At 48.8% G+C, this 22,113-nt stretch overlaps 9 protein-coding genes across 9 annotated transcripts; 6 read left to right on the top strand and 3 right to left on the bottom strand.

The window, feature by feature from the left end:
- Positions 1-67: 67 nt before the first annotated feature.
- Positions 68-776, top strand: FIBRA_02018 (uncharacterized protein; the record flags this gene model as incomplete). Its single annotated transcript, XM_012323908.1, has 3 exons — positions 68-234; positions 294-316; positions 370-776. The coding sequence occupies 3 exons, from the start codon at positions 68-70 to the stop codon at positions 774-776; spliced, it is 597 nt and encodes a 198-aa protein (XP_012179298.1).
- Positions 777-2,018: 1,242 nt separating this feature from the next.
- On the top strand, positions 2,019-5,441 carry FIBRA_02017 (uncharacterized protein; the record flags this gene model as incomplete). The annotated part of the gene is made up of 14 exons (XM_012323907.1): positions 2,019-2,186; positions 2,243-2,659; positions 2,718-2,836; positions 3,524-3,689; positions 3,749-3,765; positions 3,816-3,998; positions 4,059-4,338; positions 4,395-4,408; positions 4,476-4,721; positions 4,785-4,825; positions 4,877-4,915; positions 4,992-5,086; positions 5,137-5,241; positions 5,316-5,441. 14 exons carry the CDS (start codon positions 2,019-2,021, stop codon positions 5,439-5,441), a joined length of 2,016 nt encoding a protein of 671 aa, XP_012179297.1.
- A 45-nt stretch (positions 5,442-5,486) lies between these two features.
- FIBRA_02016 (uncharacterized protein) lies at positions 5,487-8,296 on the bottom strand (the record flags this gene model as incomplete). The annotated part of the gene is made up of 12 exons (XM_012323906.1): positions 5,487-5,849; positions 5,896-6,067; positions 6,122-6,288; positions 6,350-6,648; positions 6,721-6,870; positions 6,931-7,082; positions 7,134-7,203; positions 7,261-7,354; positions 7,456-7,674; positions 7,738-7,973; positions 8,026-8,132; positions 8,187-8,296. 12 exons carry the CDS (start codon positions 8,294-8,296, stop codon positions 5,487-5,489), a joined length of 2,139 nt encoding a protein of 712 aa, XP_012179296.1.
- A 948-nt stretch (positions 8,297-9,244) lies between these two features.
- FIBRA_02015 (uncharacterized protein) lies at positions 9,245-9,967 on the top strand (the record flags this gene model as incomplete). Its single annotated transcript, XM_012323905.1, has 5 exons — positions 9,245-9,374; positions 9,431-9,468; positions 9,525-9,584; positions 9,622-9,641; positions 9,700-9,967. The coding sequence occupies 5 exons, from the start codon at positions 9,245-9,247 to the stop codon at positions 9,965-9,967; spliced, it is 516 nt and encodes a 171-aa protein (XP_012179295.1).
- A 302-nt stretch (positions 9,968-10,269) lies between these two features.
- On the top strand, positions 10,270-11,870 carry FIBRA_02014 (uncharacterized protein; the record flags this gene model as incomplete). The annotated part of the gene is made up of 8 exons (XM_012323904.1): positions 10,270-10,320; positions 10,379-10,645; positions 10,706-11,044; positions 11,109-11,237; positions 11,290-11,408; positions 11,478-11,607; positions 11,662-11,808; positions 11,856-11,870. The coding sequence occupies 8 exons, from the start codon at positions 10,270-10,272 to the stop codon at positions 11,868-11,870; spliced, it is 1,197 nt and encodes a 398-aa protein (XP_012179294.1).
- A 153-nt stretch (positions 11,871-12,023) lies between these two features.
- Positions 12,024-12,844, bottom strand: FIBRA_02013 (uncharacterized protein; the record flags this gene model as incomplete). Its single annotated transcript, XM_012323903.1, has 5 exons — positions 12,024-12,085; positions 12,144-12,203; positions 12,252-12,306; positions 12,376-12,594; positions 12,647-12,844. The coding sequence occupies 5 exons, from the start codon at positions 12,842-12,844 to the stop codon at positions 12,024-12,026; spliced, it is 594 nt and encodes a 197-aa protein (XP_012179293.1).
- Positions 12,845-13,050: 206 nt separating this feature from the next.
- FIBRA_02012 (uncharacterized protein) lies at positions 13,051-15,944 on the top strand (the record flags this gene model as incomplete). Its single annotated transcript, XM_012323902.1, has 10 exons — positions 13,051-13,464; positions 13,734-13,864; positions 13,917-14,114; positions 14,173-14,340; positions 14,402-14,723; positions 14,778-14,914; positions 14,965-15,040; positions 15,104-15,457; positions 15,512-15,580; positions 15,630-15,944. The coding sequence occupies 10 exons, from the start codon at positions 13,051-13,053 to the stop codon at positions 15,942-15,944; spliced, it is 2,184 nt and encodes a 727-aa protein (XP_012179292.1).
- A 241-nt stretch (positions 15,945-16,185) lies between these two features.
- Positions 16,186-18,370, top strand: FIBRA_02011 (uncharacterized protein; the record flags this gene model as incomplete). Its single annotated transcript, XM_012323901.1, has 4 exons — positions 16,186-16,295; positions 16,352-16,416; positions 16,470-17,171; positions 17,229-18,370. 4 exons carry the CDS (start codon positions 16,186-16,188, stop codon positions 18,368-18,370), a joined length of 2,019 nt encoding a protein of 672 aa, XP_012179291.1.
- A 172-nt stretch (positions 18,371-18,542) lies between these two features.
- FIBRA_02010 (uncharacterized protein) lies at positions 18,543-21,927 on the bottom strand (the record flags this gene model as incomplete). Its single annotated transcript, XM_012323900.1, has 10 exons — positions 18,543-19,838; positions 19,897-20,545; positions 20,593-20,616; positions 20,672-21,214; positions 21,264-21,312; positions 21,368-21,434; positions 21,488-21,661; positions 21,715-21,770; positions 21,822-21,859; positions 21,911-21,927. 10 exons carry the CDS (start codon positions 21,925-21,927, stop codon positions 18,543-18,545), a joined length of 2,913 nt encoding a protein of 970 aa, XP_012179290.1.
- Between the last annotated feature and the right edge of the window lie 186 nt (positions 21,928-22,113).

Here is a 22,113-nt window from a genome sequence, read left to right as displayed (position 1 = left end):
AACAGGAAGAGAAGAGGTCCTAGAGCTGCCCCTCCTCGAATATCTGGGGAATCCTACATATTGACGCATGCCCTTCTCGACTCGCAAGCGTCTCCAGTCTGGAAATCCTACGGACGCATTCAACAAACGCCGGCCGCCAAATGTTAGATTGGATCCGGATCCACCTAGGGCCTATAACAATGACCAGCTTGCAGACCCTTCATTTTGGGTCGAGATCCCACTCCAGTCATCATCGTAAGCCAATATATACCTCTACTTACACGCGTAGTGTCGTTCAATTTGGCTTCAATTAGCGACGACTCCGGCCATACCTCGAGTGAGTTGATTGAGCACCATTTCTCATTCACTGGAAAATGACACTTTGTTCAGGTTGCCGCTATGTCATACCGGAAGACGAGGTAGTGGAGACCGATTTTTTGGAAGTTCCTGATGAGACACCCGCAGATGAAGACGGCGGTTTAGACGAGGTCCCAGTCCGCAAACTTATGGATTTCACTATTTATCATTTCCAAACGCATCAGCTCGTTAATGCTACTCTACTTATGAACTTAGATCATGGAGACGACACAGTGCACTGCTTCGGCGCCTCAGGTCTCGTTGCGTCATACGCTGAAGACGACGCAGACGAAGTGGAATTAGAAAGTCAACACAGCAACTCTGATAATTTCGATGACGAGCCTGAGGCGCGGCCGCGAGTCAAACTAGGTCACATTCTTGAATTTGATGTCCACCATGTTTCCACGGCTTCATCCAATAAGCTGCACTGTGATCCGTAAGTGTTTTCTGTGTTTCATCCCAGTTGTCCATGTGATTTTGAGCAGCTACTTACTGCTTCAAATCATTTGTGACTCTGGCTCACAATCCTATCGGCTACAATCTAATTTTATCTTAGGAAGATATATATTCGCACTGTGCATGCCTGGTATATTCTTGATTCACCATCTGAAATGTACTTCCCGTATTTTGTGACACTTTGGATTCAGCATCGCCTGCTGCACTTGATAATCACCACAAGCTTGGAGCGGCCTAGTATTGACTATGCTTCTTTTACGAGCTCTCTCCATGTTACTCCAATTTCTCCGGAGCCAGTGGCTCTTGCCTTTCGAGTCCTGAGGAGAGAGTTGACAAAATCGGATCTGGACTCAACTGATTGTGTATGTTCTATATTTGGGCCATGTACTGGAACTTACCAATATGTGTACAGCAATCCTATATCTCCCAAATGCTTAATGAGCTTTGCTACAGTAATGCTCAACTTCGCTCTGCCCTCGTCCAGGTTCCTCTCATTCGAACGCTCTGGCCTGATGCCTGTTCCTCCTTGGGACGGGGAGGATCTCTCAAACGCAAAATGGATGTTGAGAAGGACATTCTTCTCCATCGGAATCGAACTGTCGTGACGCCAGCTGTATCTCAAATCGCCCAGGGACTTTTTATGCAAACACTACAAGTCGGAGGGCAGTCTCTCGAAGGGACAAGTGATTCTGAAAGCTGCTCTTCAGAAAGTGAGCCGTATCATGCACATTATGATAACCCAGCTCGTATTGAGTGGGTCGAGAGCTCTCGGACGGCACCAAATCATTTCACCTCAGTGATAGTTGACGGGGTCGAGTACTCTGTACGCTTTCCTTAAGTTCTCTTTGTCTTGAGCCGTCTTTAAAATGATGAACACTCATTGTCAATGCAGGTCGGCGATGTGGTGATGGTCGAGAAGGGATCAGATAATAATAGTGTACGTGAGAAGAATGCCGCAACAAACCCATCACGGAGCACAAACTGGCTCGCAAATTCTAAATGGTACGTCGCCGCGTTTTTCTCGTTCATTTTTCTTGGGTGCGCATACAGTTGTGTGAGGCTATGGCGGAGTATCTGATGTCTTTATTCTACGGACGCTACCTTGCTATTGCGTTTCCATTTGCTCAACTTGCTTTCGTATAGGTTCTGTCAAATTGCTTATATGTTCGAGAAAGAGGAACCTCACGAATCAAAGTGTATTCAGCCAACTCGTCAGAAGTGCTTCCATGCCCGATGGCTTCAACATGGCTCGCAAACCATCCTTCAGGAGACAGCACATGCAAATGGATTATTCTACCTGGACGAGTGCGATGATCTCCCAGTTGAATGCATATTTCAGCGGTGCCGGGTGCGATGCTTGGAGTCAGGCGATAGTGAACCTCCGAATGAACCAGGTTTTGACTTTTTTGTGAGGTATGTCTCATTTTTATCTGAAATCATTCCCTAATAGTGGCCATCTTATAGATTTACATGGCGCCCAAAGGAGTGCGCTTTTGTAGAAGTCTCCCGACATGAAGTTTCGAATGTCATAGATAAGTGCAAGCCGTGGAAGAAATGTTACATCTGTGGAAAGCGATCGGAGGAGCGCAAGGATGCAGCATTTGTGCTACTCGCGGACGGCGGGGTCATGCGGCGTGGCGTATACTATCATGTCCACGATTTCGTATACGTGCGGCCTGACTCAAGTACAGCTTCATTCGACGGCTCAGAACCCGTTCTCAGTCGTATCGGACAAATTACGGAGCTGAAGTTCGATAGGAATGGTCAAGTTTTTGCGGTTGGAGTTCGGTGGTATGGACGTTATGCTGCTGTTGTCCGTCAGAATGGTCAAGATAGCCATAATGCTGGGTCTGTCTTTACAGACAGTGTATGTGCACACTTAATATTTGTTGCTGTATTCTTCATACTTAATCTTATGCTTTCAGCGCCGTTTCTTCTACACAGATGATGTTGATGTCATTCATCCTGGGGAGATTGAGCACAAGATATATGTTGCCACATCCACTACACATCTTCAAGAAATGGTGATCAATGGGTGGCTCAAGTATGAAGATCATTATTATGTTGATTGTGCAGCAAGTACAGCTTCTGTCCGGGAAGTTGATCAAATACACCCAATATGCAATGATAAGATCCCGCAATGTGATGCTTGCTTGAGATACCAACATTCATGGATGCAAAGCCAGGTCCAATCTTTGCAAGCTCATGGTCCTTTACGAGGTTTTGAACTGTTTGCTGGTGAGTTCTGTGATGATATACAATGCATGAGTGGGCCAGTTCAACTATGATGTTGTAATTCTATGCTGTTTATCTCTCAATCACCCTATGCCGTACTGTACGGGTTTGCCAGTACGGTACGTCTTAGGGAGAGGATATCCATATTCACGGACAACATGGGCACCAACCGTGCGACCCCGTAATTTATTATCACGCATTTCCCGTGTATCTGGGCTGATCTGGTACTATCCTTGGTATATAGGTGCAGGTGGACTATCAGTCGGCCTTGAACTTTCCCGTTTCGTCGATACAAAATGGGCTGTTGAATTCTCACCGAGTGCGGCATTGACATATCAGTGAGACTTCGAACCTATGAGAAAACTAACGGTTGACATGGCGCTTGAATAATCAGGAGGAACCATCCGAACACCATTGTATACAATCAAGATGTGAATGTGTTGTTGAATCACGCCCTAGCAGTTCACGGTGGTGTCACGCACACATCGCTTTATAGTCAGCACCCTCGCACTCCACAGCTCCTCCCTGATATGCCGAAACCTGGCGAAGTTGATTTTATTTATGGCGGTAACTACTGCGCATTCATTTTGATTGATGCAATTGTCATCTGTTCTTTCACAGGCCCTCCATGTCAGAGTTTCTCTGGTATGAATCACTACAAGGTCAGTCTTATTGCTACAATTATGAAAGATAGCCACAAAGTAATGTTGTATCTCTGTAGAGAGCAGATGACATCAGGTATAGCACACATTTGAACTATGCAGCACCTGAATTAACATGGCATACAGAAATACTCTGGTTTGCAACATGCTGTCTTACGTTGAATTTTATCAGCCCCTATACTTCTTGCTAGAGAATGTTACTGGATTGCTTTTCTACCCACTAAATGGTCGTCAAGAGGGGCGAGCAATTGTTGGCGGTGTCAAAATGGGGGTTGTGAAATTTATTCTGCGTACCCTTGTATCTCTGGGGTAATGTAACTTGCGAAAATTAAGTCATGTGTAACATTGACATAGTGAATGATGTTTCAGATATCAAGTACGATTCAAAGTCTTGCAGGCTGGACAGTATGGCTCACCTCAAGATCGGAAAAGAGTCATCTTTTGGGGAGCAAAACAGGGACTACCGCTTCCTGAATTTCCACTTCCGACACATTCCTTTCCTCGGGGTGTTCAAGCATTTAAGCTACCTACGGGAGATATATTGCGGCCAGTAACACGTTCCGATCACAGCGCCACGACCTCGAAGTCGATGCGCCTAGATTTCGCCCCACTTCTGCCGGTAACTGTGAATGAAGCACTCTCGGATCTGGTATGCTTTAGAGTCATCATAAATCGGAAAGTAACTGATTACACTTTTGAATCAAGCCTCCATTTGACTGGTAAGTCGGCATTGCGTGTTTTGTTGTGATTCACTCGTTGCATGAATTCTGAAAATCTGATACATAGGATCAATCCCTTTGTCTCCCTTCGTCCGACGTCACAACAGCTTGATTCAATACAAACTCGTCTTGCTGCTGGTATTAGAAGATTTGATGCCTTGACATCTCCTCACTCGACATATCCTGGCTTCAATGATGCCACACCATATTTGACGCTACCCATGAACTCATATCAAGAATGGATTCGTCAAGGATCGAGTAGCTTAGTCAAGCATCAGTACACTCGACGATTCGCTGCAAGTGTTGTTGAACGGTGAGGGTTCAAGACTAGTATCTGATATTCTACATCTGATACATCACCATTAATATATACAAGTGTTCTAAATGTACCATTTGGACCAGAAGCAGACCATACGGGTGAGCTCGCTACCACTTGAGGTCTTTTTTCTTATGCCTCTTGCGATGTAGATTTGCCTCACCAGTTACGCATCTCAAGAATGTGGCAGGGTAAAGTACCAAATCCCAAATACCGAGGCATGTCTGATTCACATTCGCTTTGAAAGTCCTGCTCACTGTTAAATAGGTGTCTGCGGACGTATTGATGAAAACGGGTTCTTTGGCACAGCACTGACGACGGTGATGCCAACCGGGCAATGTGGCAAGCTTCTTCATCCTAACGTGAGAAATAGTTTCATTTGCCAATATAAATACTGATCATCTTAGATTAGCAAAAGCGTATCGTGACGGTTCGTGAATGTGCCCGAGCGCAAGGATTCCCGGACTGGTATGAGTTTCACTCCATCAACATGAAAGCACCGGATGTTGTAGCAGACGTACGTGCTTTGAATGTCATGAATATCACAAAAGTTCAACGTAGACTCTGTCTGGTGGGTCTTACTTCCGGCAGCAACATCGGCAGATTGGCAATGCCGTACCAGTCCCGCTGGCATTAGCCCTAGGGAAAGCTTTGGGAAAGGCACTTTCGATATATTGGACACAGAAAGAGCGTGATGCGCTGAGTCCCGAAATATAACATGTAATGTGGCATACTACTATCTGTACACAAAAACGACAATTGTCAGACTCCCATTTCCACATTATGTTCAAGCCAATGTAAAGCTTCACGCGCATGATCCCTGACTTCATCCTCTATTGATTTATACAACCCCGGCGAAAACGGTGTTGTGGGACTTCCACTAATGGCTCCTCCACTATATTCGCACATGTGCCGCAGGGTCAAATCGATGCCAGCATCGTGCAACGACTTGTAACTACGCGGGTTCGCTCTGACCAGTTCTAGAATGCATCCTACAGCAGGGCGACGAATCCTAACAGGCGCATCAACTAAGCACTGCCTCAATGCTGCCATGATGCGTGAATTAGACAATATGTTATCCTGATGTGAGGAGCTGTTGGCAAGGTTGGCCAGAACGCATACCGCCTGAAACCAAATGAATGTACGTATAGTGTAAGAAACAGCAACATACCTGTTGCTGCACGTCCTCATTCTCCGCCTCTATTGCGACTGCCAGGAATCCCAAGAGCGTGTCGCTTCCCAATTCGTTGAATACCATCTCAACATCGTCTGCCCCGTCTGCGAGATGGCGCACTACATGGAACGCTTGCTCTTGGACTCCAGGATCCACATCCATGAACAAGCTACACATTGTTCAAGATGGCATCCTTCAATGAAATGTCCACATTCACACATACCTTGCTAATTCTTGCCAACCGATTACATCCATAACTTTCTGCTTGATCTCAACAGAGCTATGATACAGCAAGTTCTTCAGCGCCCAAAGAGCATTCAGGCGAAGACCAGATTCTCCTGAGTTGAGTAGTTGTCCTAGCTTTGGTAGTAGACCCTGGTCCATAAAATCCTATTTACAGAGAAAATAAGGCCTAATTTTTATCACGGATGGAGTGGCTGATAAAACGCACTGTACGCAGAGGTGAACAGTCATTAACTAGATTACACACCACACAAGATGCTGCATATATGACGCGCCGATCTTCGTCTGCTTTCGTGAAGAGCTGATACACCGCCATTCCGAGTCCACTATCGACGATATTCGTGCGTAACACGGCTACGGACCGACTAATCGCACGCACGCATTGACATGCCCCGTAGCGAACCCCAACATGTGGGTGGGCAAGTGATACTTTAATAGCGGGAATTAATTTCAAATTATCTGTGATGTCACATCGTATGTCGTCGTTGAATAGAGATACGGCGGCAACTGCAATCAAGGCAGCCTAGAAGGTACATCAGGATCGTTGAGCAAGAAAAAGAGAGATGCTACTTGCCTCACGAAGGGAGGACACGCTTTCTGGTTCGTCTTCCTCCCATTCAGATGTCTTATCTTCGGGCGTAACCTGTTTGATCAGTACAGCTAGCTTCCTCAGCGAGCCGCGTATGTAGGCCAGATCACAGAGCTCCTTGTTGTCCGTCACGAGATGCGCTACAAAAACGAAACACCATGAATGCCGCCTCATGTGATTTAGTGAATATAAACTCGCACCAAGTATGAAACATGCTTTCATCCGCGTTTGTGCCGAATCAGATTCTGATTCAATAAAACGGTTGACAACATACATCACAGTCAAAGCTGGTGAGTCGTCAGCAGTTAAAGAGTGATTTCCCAAACCAGCAGCGCGAATAATTTCTACAGCACTGATGCACATGAATCTTAGCCAAACCGATGTCTAGGGTGTTTGGACATACCATAGCGATGATGCAAGTCTAAGATCCGCAGAGCGCGATTTACAAAGAGCAAGGACGTAGGACAGAGTTGCTGAGGAACACAAGATCAGAACATTTGCCATTGTTCAATTCAAATGTCATGGTATACCTGGTCGATCAAATGCAGGTCTCGCCAATGCTACGGCTACAGATGAGTTGCCCTTCGCTAAGCATGCTAATGCACACAGCACAGAATTCTGAAGCTATTATGCGTGATTGTGAGCAGCGGGACCCGCGATCGAAAGGTGGAAAAACCTGCCTTGCTGTCCTTAGTCTGGAGCATAGTGACCAAACTCCTACTGACCCAGCCACCTTGTCTACTCGGCGATCTAGCCACATCGGGTTTCTCCCAGCCCCGCTTTCCTTTGACTTCACTGATACGTTCTCCCAGAGGAAGCCACTGAGAAACTAAAGTCCGATGTTTCGGTGTCCGGATAGCGGATGCAAGTAACTGAGCTATAGATGTCCTGACTTGTAACGATGGATCCACGAGGAGAGGGAGATAAATGTCCAAAACTTCTGCCTAGATTATATCAAACATCTGTGTTAGAGCGCCGAGCGTGACCCACGATGTCAGATGCATTACCTGGAAGAAATAGTCGAGTGCAACTTTGGCTTCGTTTCGTATGTCAGAAATACGGATACACAGACCCCATTCCGCAGGCCCTACTGCATTAGCAATTGAAACCGCCAGGGCTCGAAGCGCACGGGCAAAGGCTGCCTTGAGCTTGGGTGGTTCAGACGGTCGGAAGTAGGAGATTGCATAAATGAATGCTTGGTGGGCGTTGTAGCGCAATAATGTTTTCAGCGTATCGGGCGAGCCTGATTTATCCTTCTTCAGATCAATATCGACAGGATAGGGAGCCAGGCGTACCGTACGAAAGCGAAGCGATAACGTGTGCTGCCTCGATACGGATATCATCCTGAGTGAGCCAAGTGTCCTCTGATGATGGTGAATGTGTATGAATACAGTCCACAAGGCTTTCATCCGATCAGTAAATATCCTGAATAGCTTGTCCGCGTGGTAATATTCACCTCCCGATGAAGGTCTCATCACTAGCTAACGCCAGCTTGGCCGTTGGGTTTCCAATGACAGCATTCTTCGCCACTTTCAGAGTGGATAGTGTGACGGCTCGAATAGTCATTGCTGAATAAGTGTACGTTACACTGTTCAAAAGAACATGTCAAGCCTGCCAGAGGATATCTGTCGCCTTTGATCAGGACCAACTTGAGTACTTATCAAAGCCGCATTGGGGATAGTCAGATATTGTTACCTCAAGTACTTTTCGAAACCTATACTGTGTTTGAATTCCTGCTTGTTGAGTAAGAGAGATATGCAGGCCGTGAACACGCAAGTTTTGCTCCAAGAAGGATCTGGGTGTTCGACATGAAGTTGATCCGAACAGTGCCCGAGGTCGCGCAGGACCTCGGCTAATCCCCTATGAGCCTCAATCCCAAAGTTACCGAAATGAGGGTCTCCAGAGCCCTTAGGACCAGTCCCCGAAGGCCGAATATGGGGTCAGTGACCCTTCATGTTATGTTCCAGAGGTGACCGAAACGAGGGTCTCTGACGGGATCTTTGATGCCACAACCGCCGAATCGGGGAGTCTCGGACTGGTGAGGAGGAGGAGGAGGATAAGTTGGCAAAGGTGTGTGGACAAATACATAGTATTGCCGATATTGAACGGCATGGCTACCAAACGCTTTCGGCCATACTTCCCGAGCATTAATATGAAAATACATTATGATGTGACTGTGACATTCAAGGTCCTAGATAGAGCCTCGTCTTGAAACTTTGACTACTAGCCTGCTGCTCGTCGCAAACGCTCTTGTGCCCAAGCTAACCCGGAAGACGATCAGGGTTCACGCCAAAGCTTTCGGGTAGGCTTCAACCTAAATTGAAGCAAAAATATATTCGGTACACTTAAAACCGTCGTGTATTGAGACGTTGTGCTATTCTACGTAGATGCATTATATTGGCGATTTTTTGGCGATTTTTTGCGAGGTCCGATCCCATTTGAGCCGAAAATCGACCAATCTCCGGCAGGTTATGTGCTATCAGGCCGAATTGGGGCATGTTCCGACCGCCGAAAATGGGTACCCTTGGGATTGAGGCTCATAGGGGATTAGCCGAAGTCCTGGTCGCGCGCGTCTCTGAATTCATTTTCTCTAGCTCTGCGGAGATGGCAACACTTAGCACAGAGGATCTCTATGCTATTGCAGGTTGTCGTGAAACCATTCTCCAGCATAACTGAAATTGATGTCTTAATCTGAAATAGATTTCTGCTTGGTTCCCGTAGGCACTAACGAGCCGTCTGTAGGTTTCGAGACGCCTATTCTGCCTCACAGTCGAATACTGACCATGACGCATAGGTTGCTGAATATGTAGCAGAATGTGTGAGGGTCCTTGAGAAAACGGGGTTAACATACAAGGTACGTTTGAAAGGTCTCTTTGAAGTACGCTACACAGATGACCCCGAACCAGATGCAGTGAGTTGCATTTCATACAATGTGCAGCCCGTCATTTGTATAATATCATTCCACATAGTGGTTATGGAACCAACTTAGGCATGTGGCTTCCAAATTATTTGTACAGTACAAAGAATCCTGACGCACCCTTAATAGAAGGGCCTTGGTCCGCAGTCATGAAAGCCATCCACGATTGTCATGCCGCTGTCCACGTAAAGGGCGCACCTCGTATTGCCACTGACATTCGTATCGGAACACGTGTTGATAGAAAGATAGAACCGGGCACTGGTAACGAGCACAAAGTCAGACGTGTTGAGGAGATTATTGCCAGAGATGCGAAGGCATGAGCAGGGATTGCATTGAATTGAAAGAAAGCAGGACAGTGTTGTACATTAAACCGCTTCGTCTCAATAGTACCACCGTGCTTGCTCACTTTTCTCATCGCTGTGCGAACGAGATTACTGTACAACTTCGTACGAGGATTCTACTACTTAGTAAATCCTGAGATCTGAGACTCCGCGCCGCAGGTGGCGTGACGATTTTCTCCGAGACGCGCTTCCGCACCGCGTCTCGTAAGTTACCTCAGGCTTCTCCCAACTCAAACACTGCCAGCTATACGCTCCTCGTCCCCGTCCAATATCTTTCTATGATGGCTTCCATTGCGCGGTTACGAGCTGGCCTCCCTCGTACACATAAAATCGTATGTTTCGATCGTGCATACATCTTTATTTTCTTGCTGACTACGTGGCATTCAAAAGCCTCTTGTTCGCTCGTTGCAAACAGCAGCAGACTCGACACAACTCCAGGAGGATGCATCACACTCAGAACCTTTCTCGGTCAAGCTTCATGAAGACTCTTTTCGTGGTTACAAAACCGATACCCCCGACCTGGAGTTGCAGGTCACGAAGGGGGGCCTTCTTGATATGTACAAACAAATGAGTGTGATGAGGCGCATGGAACAAGCCGCGGATGCTCTCTATAAGCAGAAGCTTATTCGTGGTTTCTGCCATCTCGCTATTGGACAGGTGCGCTGTATGCATTCTTTCTCGATAGATCCGAATCAATGCCTTTTGTGCATATCTTAGGAAGCTGTATCGGTTGGGATGTCAAACGTGCTCACACCTCAGGACAACATTATTTCCTCCTACCGTACTCATCCTTTCGCAGTTCTGCGCGGCGGCACCATAACGGGCTTGATTGGCGAGCTTCTTGGCCGCCAGTGCGGTATTTCGAAGGGTAAGGGTGGATCAATGCATGTCTTCACCGAGTCTTTCCAGGGTGGACATGGTATTGTCGGTGCACAGGTTCCATTAGGTGCGGGTCTTGCATTCGCGGCTAAGTACCAGGAGAAGCCGGTCGCGACGTATACTATGTACGGTGATGGTGCAAGTAATCAGGGCCAGGTGTTTGAAGCATACAACATGGTACGTAGTACCAGCCTCCGCTTCCTGTCATGCGCTCATGTTGTTTGTGACCTTCGCGGTTTAGGCGAAGTTGTGGAACTTACCATGCGTTTTTGTTTGCGAGAACAACAAATATGGAATGGGTACCTCCGCCGAGCGTAGCTCTTCGAACACTGAGTACTACACTCGGGGTGATAAGATCCCTGGTATCCAGGTATGTGTGTAGCGAATAACTAAGTTCTTTCGTCTCACATCGTTTTCCGTAGGCCAACGGCATGGACGTTCTTGCAGTCGTGAAGGCCGTGCAATATACTAAGGACTGGGTTGTCAATGGCAATGGCCCTATTTTACTGGAGTTTGTCACCTACCGTTATGGTGGTCATTCGTACGTCGCTTCCGATCCTCTATATGCTCTGTGCTCACACTTATTTATGACTTTTTTGTAATACGATAGGATGTCTGATCCTGGAACGACTTACCGCACTCGTGAGGAAATCCAGCGCATGCGTAGCACTCAAGATCCCATCCGTGGCCTGCAACACTACATTGAGGAGTGGGGCTTGGCATCGGAAGAAGAGCTCAAGGTTGGTCACCTCAGTCCTTCCACCACTAGATCACGCTAATGTGCGTATTTATAGAAAATGGATAAAGATGCGAAGGCAGAAGTCGATGCCGCGGTTGAGGAGGCCAAGGCTTCTCCCTTCCCCGACGACTCGCAGCTCTGGACTGATATCTATGCGGAGGGCACTGAGCCACCTTTTATGCGTGGTCGGGAGCGAGAGGAGGTAAGTTTACGTATTAACTCCCTGATCATTCGCTTATTCTCGCCTAGACCCATGCCTTCTAATTGAGTGGTTACGGATGATTCCCTTGGATGGTGTTAGTAAATTACAGTTATTGATGCATTTCGTAATGAATAAATGGTGTCTTATTTTCTAAAAGTTCTGAGTGGGATGATGAACGATTGCACTTTGTGGACTTCATTATCGTCACTACTACCCTACAAAGACTTGGCTGGAACATTTACAATTGTTCCATCATCTCCTATTACTTTGAAGCGGACTGCAGTGATTGAGAGTATGAGGGGGCAGGACGTCAAAGTAGACAAGAAAGGACGCACGGATAGTGAAGAGCTCCCCTTTAGCTTTTCTAATGCTTGTAAAATATAATGTACCGGCACCTACTGTCGCTGTGAGAGAAAAAACACCTAACACTGTGACAGACGCACGCTTGTGTCCTTTCACTCGGAAGCTAAGGTCAATATTACCCTGCATCAAGTGTATCTGTATCCACATGCAGAGTCGTACAACGATAAAGACAGCTTGATCGCGGACAGCTATATTCTAACTTACCGCACCATTTATCCAAGGATCTCCGTTCAACCACCAAACTGGCTCAGGACGAATAGCTTCTCCTAGGACTTCGGACAGCTCCGGACTTTCGCGTACCGTCTCCATGATTTGGCGTACGACCGAACTGGACAACCTCTCTTGGTTATGACTCCAGGTAAGAAACGCGACCCATGCGCCTACACCCACACTTCCGAAAACAAGTACGATGGGCCATTTTCTCTATACGGAAAAATTAGCTAAACGTTCAGAATTACTGGCCGTAAAGCTCTACTTGGAGTGGAGGTAGATCCCGCTGAGGGCGTTGGTACGGTCGTGGTTTGGATGGCGAAGAAAAGGTTTCGGTTGGCGGGCTATCTTTAGGCGGAGGTCGTGGAAGCTCAGTAGTTGTCGCAAAAGTCCTAGCCGTTTGTCGTGCTGAAATTCGACATGACCGCCATATACCGGGCAACGCGGTGGAAACGGTGGACATGGCTGTCGCGAGCGGTTAATATCCACCAGGACGCTCTAGAACGAGTCGGAAGAGGTAAGACTATTCCTGATCTCCCTGCTCAGGCAGCGAACTGATGGTAGCAGAAGCCGATGTGCCTTCAAACAGTTTGGGTCAAGTTGGGCCGTAAGCGCGCGCGAACTTGAACTTTTGAAGCGCATCCAGGCGGGCGCCTCCTGGCCAAAAACATGAGTGCAGCCATTTCTCTTGCTCCTTCACCTTCACCGCGGACCTTCGCCCCGTCTCCGCAGCCACAGAACCCCATTTCCCTACGGCTATACAAGGTTCTAGGCGCTAGCTTCGAGGATGAGAACACCAAAGAGGCGCTACGCACTCTTGCCGACTTCTACACATCCAAACCCGTTGGCCATACGAAGGGTAAGCAGGTGAACCGCGATGCACACGACCCGGAACAAGACGAAACGGAAGATATCGACCCTAACAAGGCTTTAATTAAGCCTGCGATTAACGGGCCAGTCTCTGCCGAGGCATGTCCTGGGGAGATTGCCGCAAGGGCGCGCAAACAGCTCCGCCGGGATGTAGAGAGCAAGCTAGCAGAATCTAGTCGCAAATTCTTGAAGGCCTTCGGTGAGGTAGACAAGGTATGTCGTGACTCCAGGTGTTGTTTATTTGCGTGGGAGCGCGCAGGAGCACATAGATCCCCCCATTTACGGCTAAGCCTGATTGAATTGTGGCCGGGCGTGCTTATATTCATATGAGCTAATGGTTATGTCTTTGGTTGTAACGACTGCCTAGAATATCTCTGTTTGCAAGTTGTCCTCGTGTTCATAAGCGGCTCAGACCATCTGCTTAACCCATTCGTCACTTTCTCTACGATACACAGGTTATCCGACTGACATCCATGCAATAGCAATTGGATACCTTGCAAAATTTACTTGGTTCTATGCGCATACGATGTGACGAGGCACAAATGCAATTGGAGGAGACCAGTGGAGCGTGCAAATCCCTTCTCGACCGGGCGGGCAGCCTACGCGAAGAAAGGTATGCGCTGCGTTCCCTGGATTTCAATGTCTGATGCATGCGGTGTAAATAGACAGACAATAGCTGCCCGACAATCCATCATCTCTTCATTCCTCGGAAGGTTTACCCTTGACGAGGAGGAAAAAGAGGCCCTTAGTCTGAGGGATGTTCCTGTGGGTCAGCGGTTCTTCTCAGCTATGGACAAGGCAGAGCATATACGGAACGACTGCCGTGTCCTAATGATCAGCGAAGACGGTCCAACTAAAGCAGGGTGCGCTTTCAAGTTGGTCAGAGTGTGACATTTGGACTGACTGTCATTCCACGAGTAGCGTGGATATCCTGTCAACTATATCAGGATATCTCGAGCAGGCATATCAAAAGATATTTCGCTGGTGCGGCTTTGAGTTCCGGCAGATGGGGCGAGATACACAGCTCGAGGTGAATCCGTCAATGTGCGAGGCCGTACGAAGACTGCGCCAGCGTCCTGAGCTCTTGACGTAGGGTAACTCATCATTTAAGAGTCTCGCACCACTGACAGTCGCATGAATCATGGTCTAGGGAGGCTCTGACTTTTCTATCCCAAACTCGACAAACGGCGCTCCTATCTGCTTTCACAAACGCGCTCACGCGGGGTGGACCAGGCGGCTTACCACGCCCGATTGAACTACACGCTCATGATCCCCTCAGGTATGTGGGCGATATGCTTGCTTGGGTGCATCAGGCGATTGCGGCGGAGCGCGAGTTTTTGGAAAGCTTGTTCGGAGTACGAGGTGATGGCCGGATGGTTGGTAGTGTGAGAAGGTTTAGGGACAGTGTAGAAGAGGAGTGGATGAGCGAATTGATGGATGCAGCGGTTGGGAAACTGTGCTCGCCGCTGAAGGTCAGCGACCCACCCTGATAATAGCTCTTGTTGAACAGATCCAATTCTTTCTAGATACGAGTGCAACAAACGGTCAAGTCGCAAGAGAGCGGCATTACTTCGTACAAAATCGCGAACCTACTACAATTTTATCTGCTGACCATGCAACGGACGATTGGCGAGGATGCAGTTCTTTCGCGGACATTGAAGGAGTGAGTGTACGCTCAGAGCAGCCTTTACCGCACTAACAATGGCCTGCAAGGATGACGGACACAGGTTATCAAATTTTCTTTGATGCTATCGAGGCACAAAGCCGTTCTCTACTCCGTGCAGCGCCAGTGAGTTATTTTCGTCCGTGAACATCCCGGCTATCCTAATCCAAGGTCTGATGATCACTACAGGATGTAGACGATATGAGCGTATCCCCTCCGCTGCTAATTTTAGATCACACCCAAGTCCTGCGTGAAATCATGGTTGTATACGAATCATCTCTGCTCGGCGACGAGACGCAAGAGCAAATTCTCTCCGGATTCCGAGATATCCTTGATAGAATGATGGACCCTGTCATAGAGATGTGCTTGACGGGATCCGAGCAAAAGAAAGGGATGCGCCCAGAGTGGGATAGGGCGGTATTTGTATTGAACACGTTAGGTTACTTGCAGAGCGTCATGGAGCCGTTCGCATTTACGGTGGAAAAGCAAGATGTCATTCAGGGCCTAGTCGAGGCGAAAGTATTGCAGTTGACGGAAGAACATGTAAGACGTTTGAGCTTGCTGAAGAAGACTGTTCATATTTGGTTCAATTGACAGTACAACATAGTTCTGCGAGAAGCAGGATTGGACGAGGCCATCACGGTAATCGAAGCTCATCAGGCAAGCGTAAGTGGTGTCGAGGTGGATTAGAATGAATGGCTAATATATGCTCTAGGAACCGCTTTCGCGTGTCCCGGCTACACAACCTACACGCTTGCAGGGAGCCTTGCGCAAATTTTCGCTATGGCTGTCGGGGCTGGAGGTGGTGGACTCACCCCGTTTGTCTCGACTGATGGTACAGGGCATAGCAGTCCGGATTCACCAGGCTGCGCTAGAACGGGTGGCAAGTGCGTACCAGCGGCTGTGCGAGGAGGTGCGACGGCCAGAGAACAGATACGAGGCGGCGGCGACGCTATTGGGCAGCGAACGGCCATTTGGGCAGGTTCACCTGCTCTGGCAGATATTCGGGTTGCAGCCTGATCAGGACTGAACATCAATAATTATTGTGTGATTCCTCTAGGCTCTGTTGCAGATTTGGCGACAATTGGATGAATTCAACTTGTATTCAGTCTCCGCTCGAATAACTACACTTTGTATAATCGCGATCTCAGCGAAGCAGTGATCTTGTTGATCACTGTTTGGCTTGTGGCTGCCCCCTCAGCCTGGATGAGTGTGGTCTTCGAGAATCGCGATTTGTGCATTTGTGCTTGACTTGTACTTCAATTTCCCTTATGTCCCTGGACCAGCAAATTGCTCTCGCTCGTCCAGCGCGAGGTGAATCTACGCATCTTAGCAAAACTGCCCGTCAGGTCGTGGCTCCCTTCCTCCAGAAGCTATATGAGTACGTAATCCTTCACCGAGTTGTTCAAATTGTACCTCGTTTACTCGTCAACATAGAATTGTCAACGATCCTAGAACAGATGAACTCATCCGATGGTCTGAAAATGGGGATTCTTTCTATGGTACGTGATAGTAACATCTCTTACTCTTATGACTCTCGTAATTTGCTGCTTAGTGCTTAACCATGAACGACTCGCGCGCGAGGTGCTAGGCCGTTGGTTCAAACACGAGAAATTTACGTCATTTGTGCGACAGTTGAACATGTACGGCTTCCACAAGATTCCCCATCTTCAACAGGGCGTTCTCAAAAGCGATTCTGATACTGAGTTGTGGAACTTCGAGCATCCCCACTTCCGTCGTGGGCAACCTGACCTTCTGTGCTTGATCCAGCGCAAAAAACAGTCAGCCACAGCTAGCACCGATGATGCAGACCCCGGCGAACCTTTCAATACTGCCGCATCGTTCTCGAATGCATCTGGTCAGGTCCTTGACATCAACTCAATCGTGAATGGCGTTGCTGCTATAAAACGCCATCAACAAGCTATATCCACCGACCTCAATGCTTTGAAATCGTCTAACGATTTGTTATGGAAGGAGGCGTCCTTGACTCGCCAGCGATATGACAAGCACCAGGACACAATCAATCGTATACTCAAGTTTCTAGCGGGCGTCTTCGGCCACACCACGGAGGGCATTCATAAAAACGATGACAGTCGTTCTCCAAGTGTTGTTCCGCGTCCGCGTCAGAGGCTCATGATCAGTGATGGCAGGTCGTCGAAAGGGAAAACAGTGGAGATCGCCGACGTCGATGACGATGATAATGGGGATGCGGTTCATACAGTACCCCCGCAAGAGAGTACACATATACCACTCGTCGGTAAGTTACCATACGACATGTTACAACGCGCTCTATACGAAATACATCGAATGGCAGGACAACTCTCTACCGTCGAGTCCCCATTGCTATCGCCAGCGCCTTCCGTGGTGCCCTCAGAAACCTTTGCTGTTACTGACGCCGATGCCGCCTCTCCTCTGACCGATTATTCTGCTCGTCCCCCGATGGAACCCGCTGAAGTTTTGTCAAGGACAAACGCAGCCTCTGACCACGTCTCCGCAGCAGAAGTGTCTCCGCGCGCTGGACCCCCTTCAACAATACCTCGAGTCGACACTTCTATTTCACCGTCTCACCCATTTTCTTTAGCGGATTCCAGTCATCCGGATAGTGCGTGGCAGGCAGCCATACAGCAGGTCCTCAGTAATCCTGTTCAAATGCAGCGATTGATGCAGGCTATTGCTACCCAACAAAATTTCTCTGTGCCTCCGCCCGAATCTACCGCCTCGCATGATCATACATCTATGGGCCAGCTTGCCCCCTATAACTCTGCGTATGATTTTAACCGCTTTCAGTCTACTCTGCCCGTCTCTTCTTCAATGCCTCCGCAATCATTCCCCGTTCTCAGTGCAGCAAATGACATGCCGTCGCTCGAGCCGTTTATTGAGAATGCCTCGCGGTTGGAGAAAACACGCCGCGATACAATGGCTATCGAGGCGGAGATGGATACATTGCAGTCAAGCATCAATATGCTCATTCGTGATTTGGGGATGGATCCGAGTACTCTTCACGTGCCTGGGCACGATGGCACTGCCGAGGCCAACCAAGTTTCTGATGGTAGGATACAGATGGATGAGCTGCATTCGGACGGAATCCACCCTAGTTCGTCCATATTGCCCCCTCTTGATTCGCAAGGAGATTCGAATCCAGATACTTTGTTTCTCGAATCGTGGTTAAACGGGATGTCCTCAAACGATCCGACCATTGACTATACGGATGTCACTGATCACTTCGATCCCTCTGCGAGAATAGATGGCATTGCCGTTGGCGATGCATCGACTGAACAGCTCACTGCTATCCTTGACGAGGTCTCTGAAACCACGGCTTCGCCCCACACACACTCTCCCGAACTCCGTCCTGTCCCTCAAAAGCGTAAATCCGATGTCGCTGGCTTTTCATTACCAAATATCAATGAGGTCGATTCAGTGACCGCCCCTGGACCGAAGACGAAGCGCAAGCGATAAATATGTGTTATTACCCACTATGATAATTAGAGCAGTGTTGTATCAATATCTACCTTGTGTATCCTATGACCACCGGGAAAGAATAGTATGTATTACGGAAGGGGAGGATACATCCCGTATTCCTTCATTACTCAATGCTCACGGGCATCGATGATGTTAACTGTAGAGGACCTCATGGAGGTACTTGGTTTCCGCGGGGCACTGGATCAGCATTGTATGACGATAGGACGGCGTCCATCTTGACAGGATGGTTGACACTAGCGATCTCTTTGTCGATAGCTTGTAATCGAGCGTGAGTACGTAGGTCTTCCTCCTGGGTCTCCTGAATATATTCTTTCGGCGGACGCGGCATAAGCGGCGGAGGTGCTAACGAGACCCTATCTGCGGGCGGGAGACTATGTACGTAGTGTCCATTTGTAGTCGGGGGAGACCACAACGATGCAGGCATGGGGGAGGCAACCAAGTTGCCGTTGGTCTTCAAGGTCCGATCTTCGGTCTCAAATTTCGCCTTCAGTCTTGCTTTCTCCTCCGCGGCAGTGAGAGTTTGAGATCCAGTGAATGCGGCTCCTGGTGGTATTGGTGGAGAGCGGGGTGGTGTTGGAATAGGACGCCCACCGGAGATAGACGGCGAGGCACGAGTTGTGCGTGGGGGCGGCGTTGGTATGCCACCCGCTCCTAAAGCACCTAAAGCCATGGCATCCTGCGTTTCAAACTTGCGACGAAGCATTTCCTTCTCAGAAAAAGCGCTTGGCATTGCCTGAGAGGGCATAGGCGAGGATGAAGCCGGCTGTGGCAGTGCTGGGTTAAGAGCTTGAAATCCAGCAGAGTCAGGATTAAGTACACTGGGCGACCTGACGGCCAGCTCTGCAGCATCGCGCGCTTCAAAAGCACGACGTACTCGCTCTTTTTCAGATAAGTATGATAAATCAGAAGAAGAAGAAATGAATGGTGGTGGTGAGTCAGTAGATGCGGTTGTAGGCGGCGATATAGAGTTGGATGGGTAAAGAGCGTCATAAGCTGTGGGAACAGAGGCTGAAGGTGCGGTTTGCGGAGCTGAACCGTAAGCAGCGCTGTGGGTACGGTCGACTGCTGCCTTCGCCTCGTAGTATCGGCGCAATGCGGCCTTTTCGTCTTCCGCGGATAGATAATGAGTCGCCTGAGGCTTCGTAATTGGAGCCGATGAAGAACTACTTGCAGCTGCGTTGCTTGCGCCGTCCGGAATAGACGTATTCAATGAGGACACATGAGCTTGTTGACTGCCTGTTGAATCACTTCTGCCGTGCAAAGACGTAGGCGAACCTGGAGTCCCATTATCGAGGCCCTGAACTCGCGCGACTGCGGCTTGTGCTCTGTGGAACAACATAGCTTTCTCTTCTTCGGCAGTGGGCCACCGATTCTGTGGAGGCGATGCCGTAGCAGAGCTCTGTGTGGTACTAGCCGCATTTGCAGGGGGTGTAGACGGACGGTTCTAGTGAGCGAGAGAAATTGAGTCATGAAAGAACAGCATGGCCCTAAATGGAACTTACAGTGGTCGTGGAATAGGAGATGCCGCGCGTCCGCTCAACGTTGGCCACGGCTGTTTCATACAGCCGACGCTTTTCCTCCTCTGCAGTCATCCATCTCGATCGGGCAGTGGAATCAATTGATTGGGCTGTAGAAGGACGATTTGCTTGTGAGTTGCTACTCTGGCGCTCTGTGTGTGTGTACTCCTGGGCTTCTTTGTCATTCAGATTAGCAACAGTCAATCTGGCACCCTGGGCCCTTGCACTTGAGGCACGTTGACGGGCAAAAGTAGTCTCGCTGGCATATGGAGCAGTAAGCGAGGATGAGCCGATTCCTTGAGCACCACCAATGGTCTGAATGCCATAATTGCTTGATTTTTCTGTTGATGCAGTAATCGAAGACTGGTCGTAGTTCGTGTCTTTCCCCGATTCCGAGCGATTCACCCCGAATTCGTCCGGTCTACTCCCTCCAGTAGTGCCATTACCTTTATCGGGCGGCGCCGTATTGTAGTGACTCGTCGAGCGGCGGGAGATAACAATGTCGGCCTCGGAGGAGGCGTACGGGTGTGATGGGTATGGGTGTGATGGGATGGCCTGCACGACCGATTCGGTAGTCTGCTGAGTTGCCCCCGATTGTCCAGGCAAGCACACGTTCGGTGCCATCCCAATGCGCCTGAGGAAGCGCGTGAGTATATCTCAAGTATAGATAGGTCAACTTACTTCATCGCTTCTAAAGAAACATTTCTGCCGACGGAAACAGGATTAAGAAGTATGCAGTAACTAGAGAAGCGATACGCACCTCGGCCAATTCGAGACAATCAGTGGGAGCTCAAGTGTTACATGTTGGCCGTTGTCCATGAACACCTTCACAACAAGAGTATACGTGATATCAATATGTCTTGCAGCATTGAGTGTGGCAGTCGTGTGATCAGAGGGTATCGTAACCGCCAACTCTGCTTTGTGTTGTGCTCCACCAGATAGCACCACGTTGACCGGCACTTTCTGTTCGCCAATATGCGCGACCTTGACAACAGGCGCAGCCTTTTTGCCTGAGAGATGTGCACCGGCGCGAAAGACAGTGGATTCACGAAGTGTGAACTCGTATCCACGTAAGGTCCCAGATGCGATAGTATCAGCTCTGACAGTCGCTGAAACAGAGACACGATCGCCTGGTCCGTAACAGGTGCGCGAGCGGTCAACCGTTAGGGTCACACCGCCTTCAGTATGAGTGCGTGTATCTGGCTGCTGATAAACAGGCCAAGTTGAATGTAGCTCATGTTTGTCAATGATAATGGGCGAGGTGACTGATATGACGGTTGGCTTGTCTCGCCGAAGCAGACCCCTACGTGAAACGTAAGACATATTCATCTGATAGAACGGTAAATACATACTTCTTCCCTTTTATGCAGATAGTAGCGATCAATTCATACTTGATACCAGCTGGACATCATGCAATTAATGGTACAGCTCTATTGCCTGTCACTGCGAGACGCACCGCCCTTCTCCAGTGCAATGCTAGGCGGAATTGACTCCGGAATTCGAATGTAGAACGGGAAATCTTGCTGCGAGAAAAACATTTGACTGGCTAGCCGTAATACATGACACAGCCACTTACAGTATACAGTGTCCCGTACTCCTCGCTCGATTGCCATACATTGATGGGACTCTGGCCAACAAAGTCGAAATACGTATTCCCAACGCCACCTCCAGGCAGCGTTTCGACCTTCTTAAGCTCTATTCGAACCCATTTCGCCTTGACACCTTGAGGACCGATGCGCACTTCAATTGCCTAGGCACGAAGCTAGGTTAACGAAGCTCCTAATACGACTGAAAATCTCTTACACCCTTGACCGCAGCTTGGGGACGATCGGGTGCCCCAGGTGGGATCCCAGGGTATCCTGCGTTGTCCTTCGTTAGACGCGCCTCGGCTTCTGGAAATCAGAATATACCTTGTACAAACTCGATATTGGGGGGCGGCCGAAGAGTTCTAGAGACGCGCTAAGCCCACTTTCGCGAAATGATGGGAATAACAACCTACAGCTTTACGAGCGACATTCCGCTCCTGAGGGTATATAGCGTACAGAGAAAGAGGTGTGCATGATACACCGACCATCAATCATCCCCTTGCCGTTTCAGGACCTACACGGAGACGTCCCGCTGGAGACCGGCAAACTCCGACCTATAGGCTGCTTCAAGCGTCAAACTCATGCAGAACTACCACGCTCGCAATTTTGAACACCT

The sequence above is a fragment of the Fibroporia radiculosa genome, assembly GCF_000313525.1.
Source record: "Fibroporia radiculosa TFFH 294 genomic supercontigs, scaffold1045, whole genome shotgun sequence".
Lineage (NCBI taxonomy): Eukaryota > Fungi > Basidiomycota > Agaricomycetes > Polyporales > Fibroporiaceae > Fibroporia > Fibroporia radiculosa.
The sequence above is the reverse complement of the archived record's forward strand: the minus strand, read 5'-3'. Positions and strand labels throughout refer to the sequence as shown.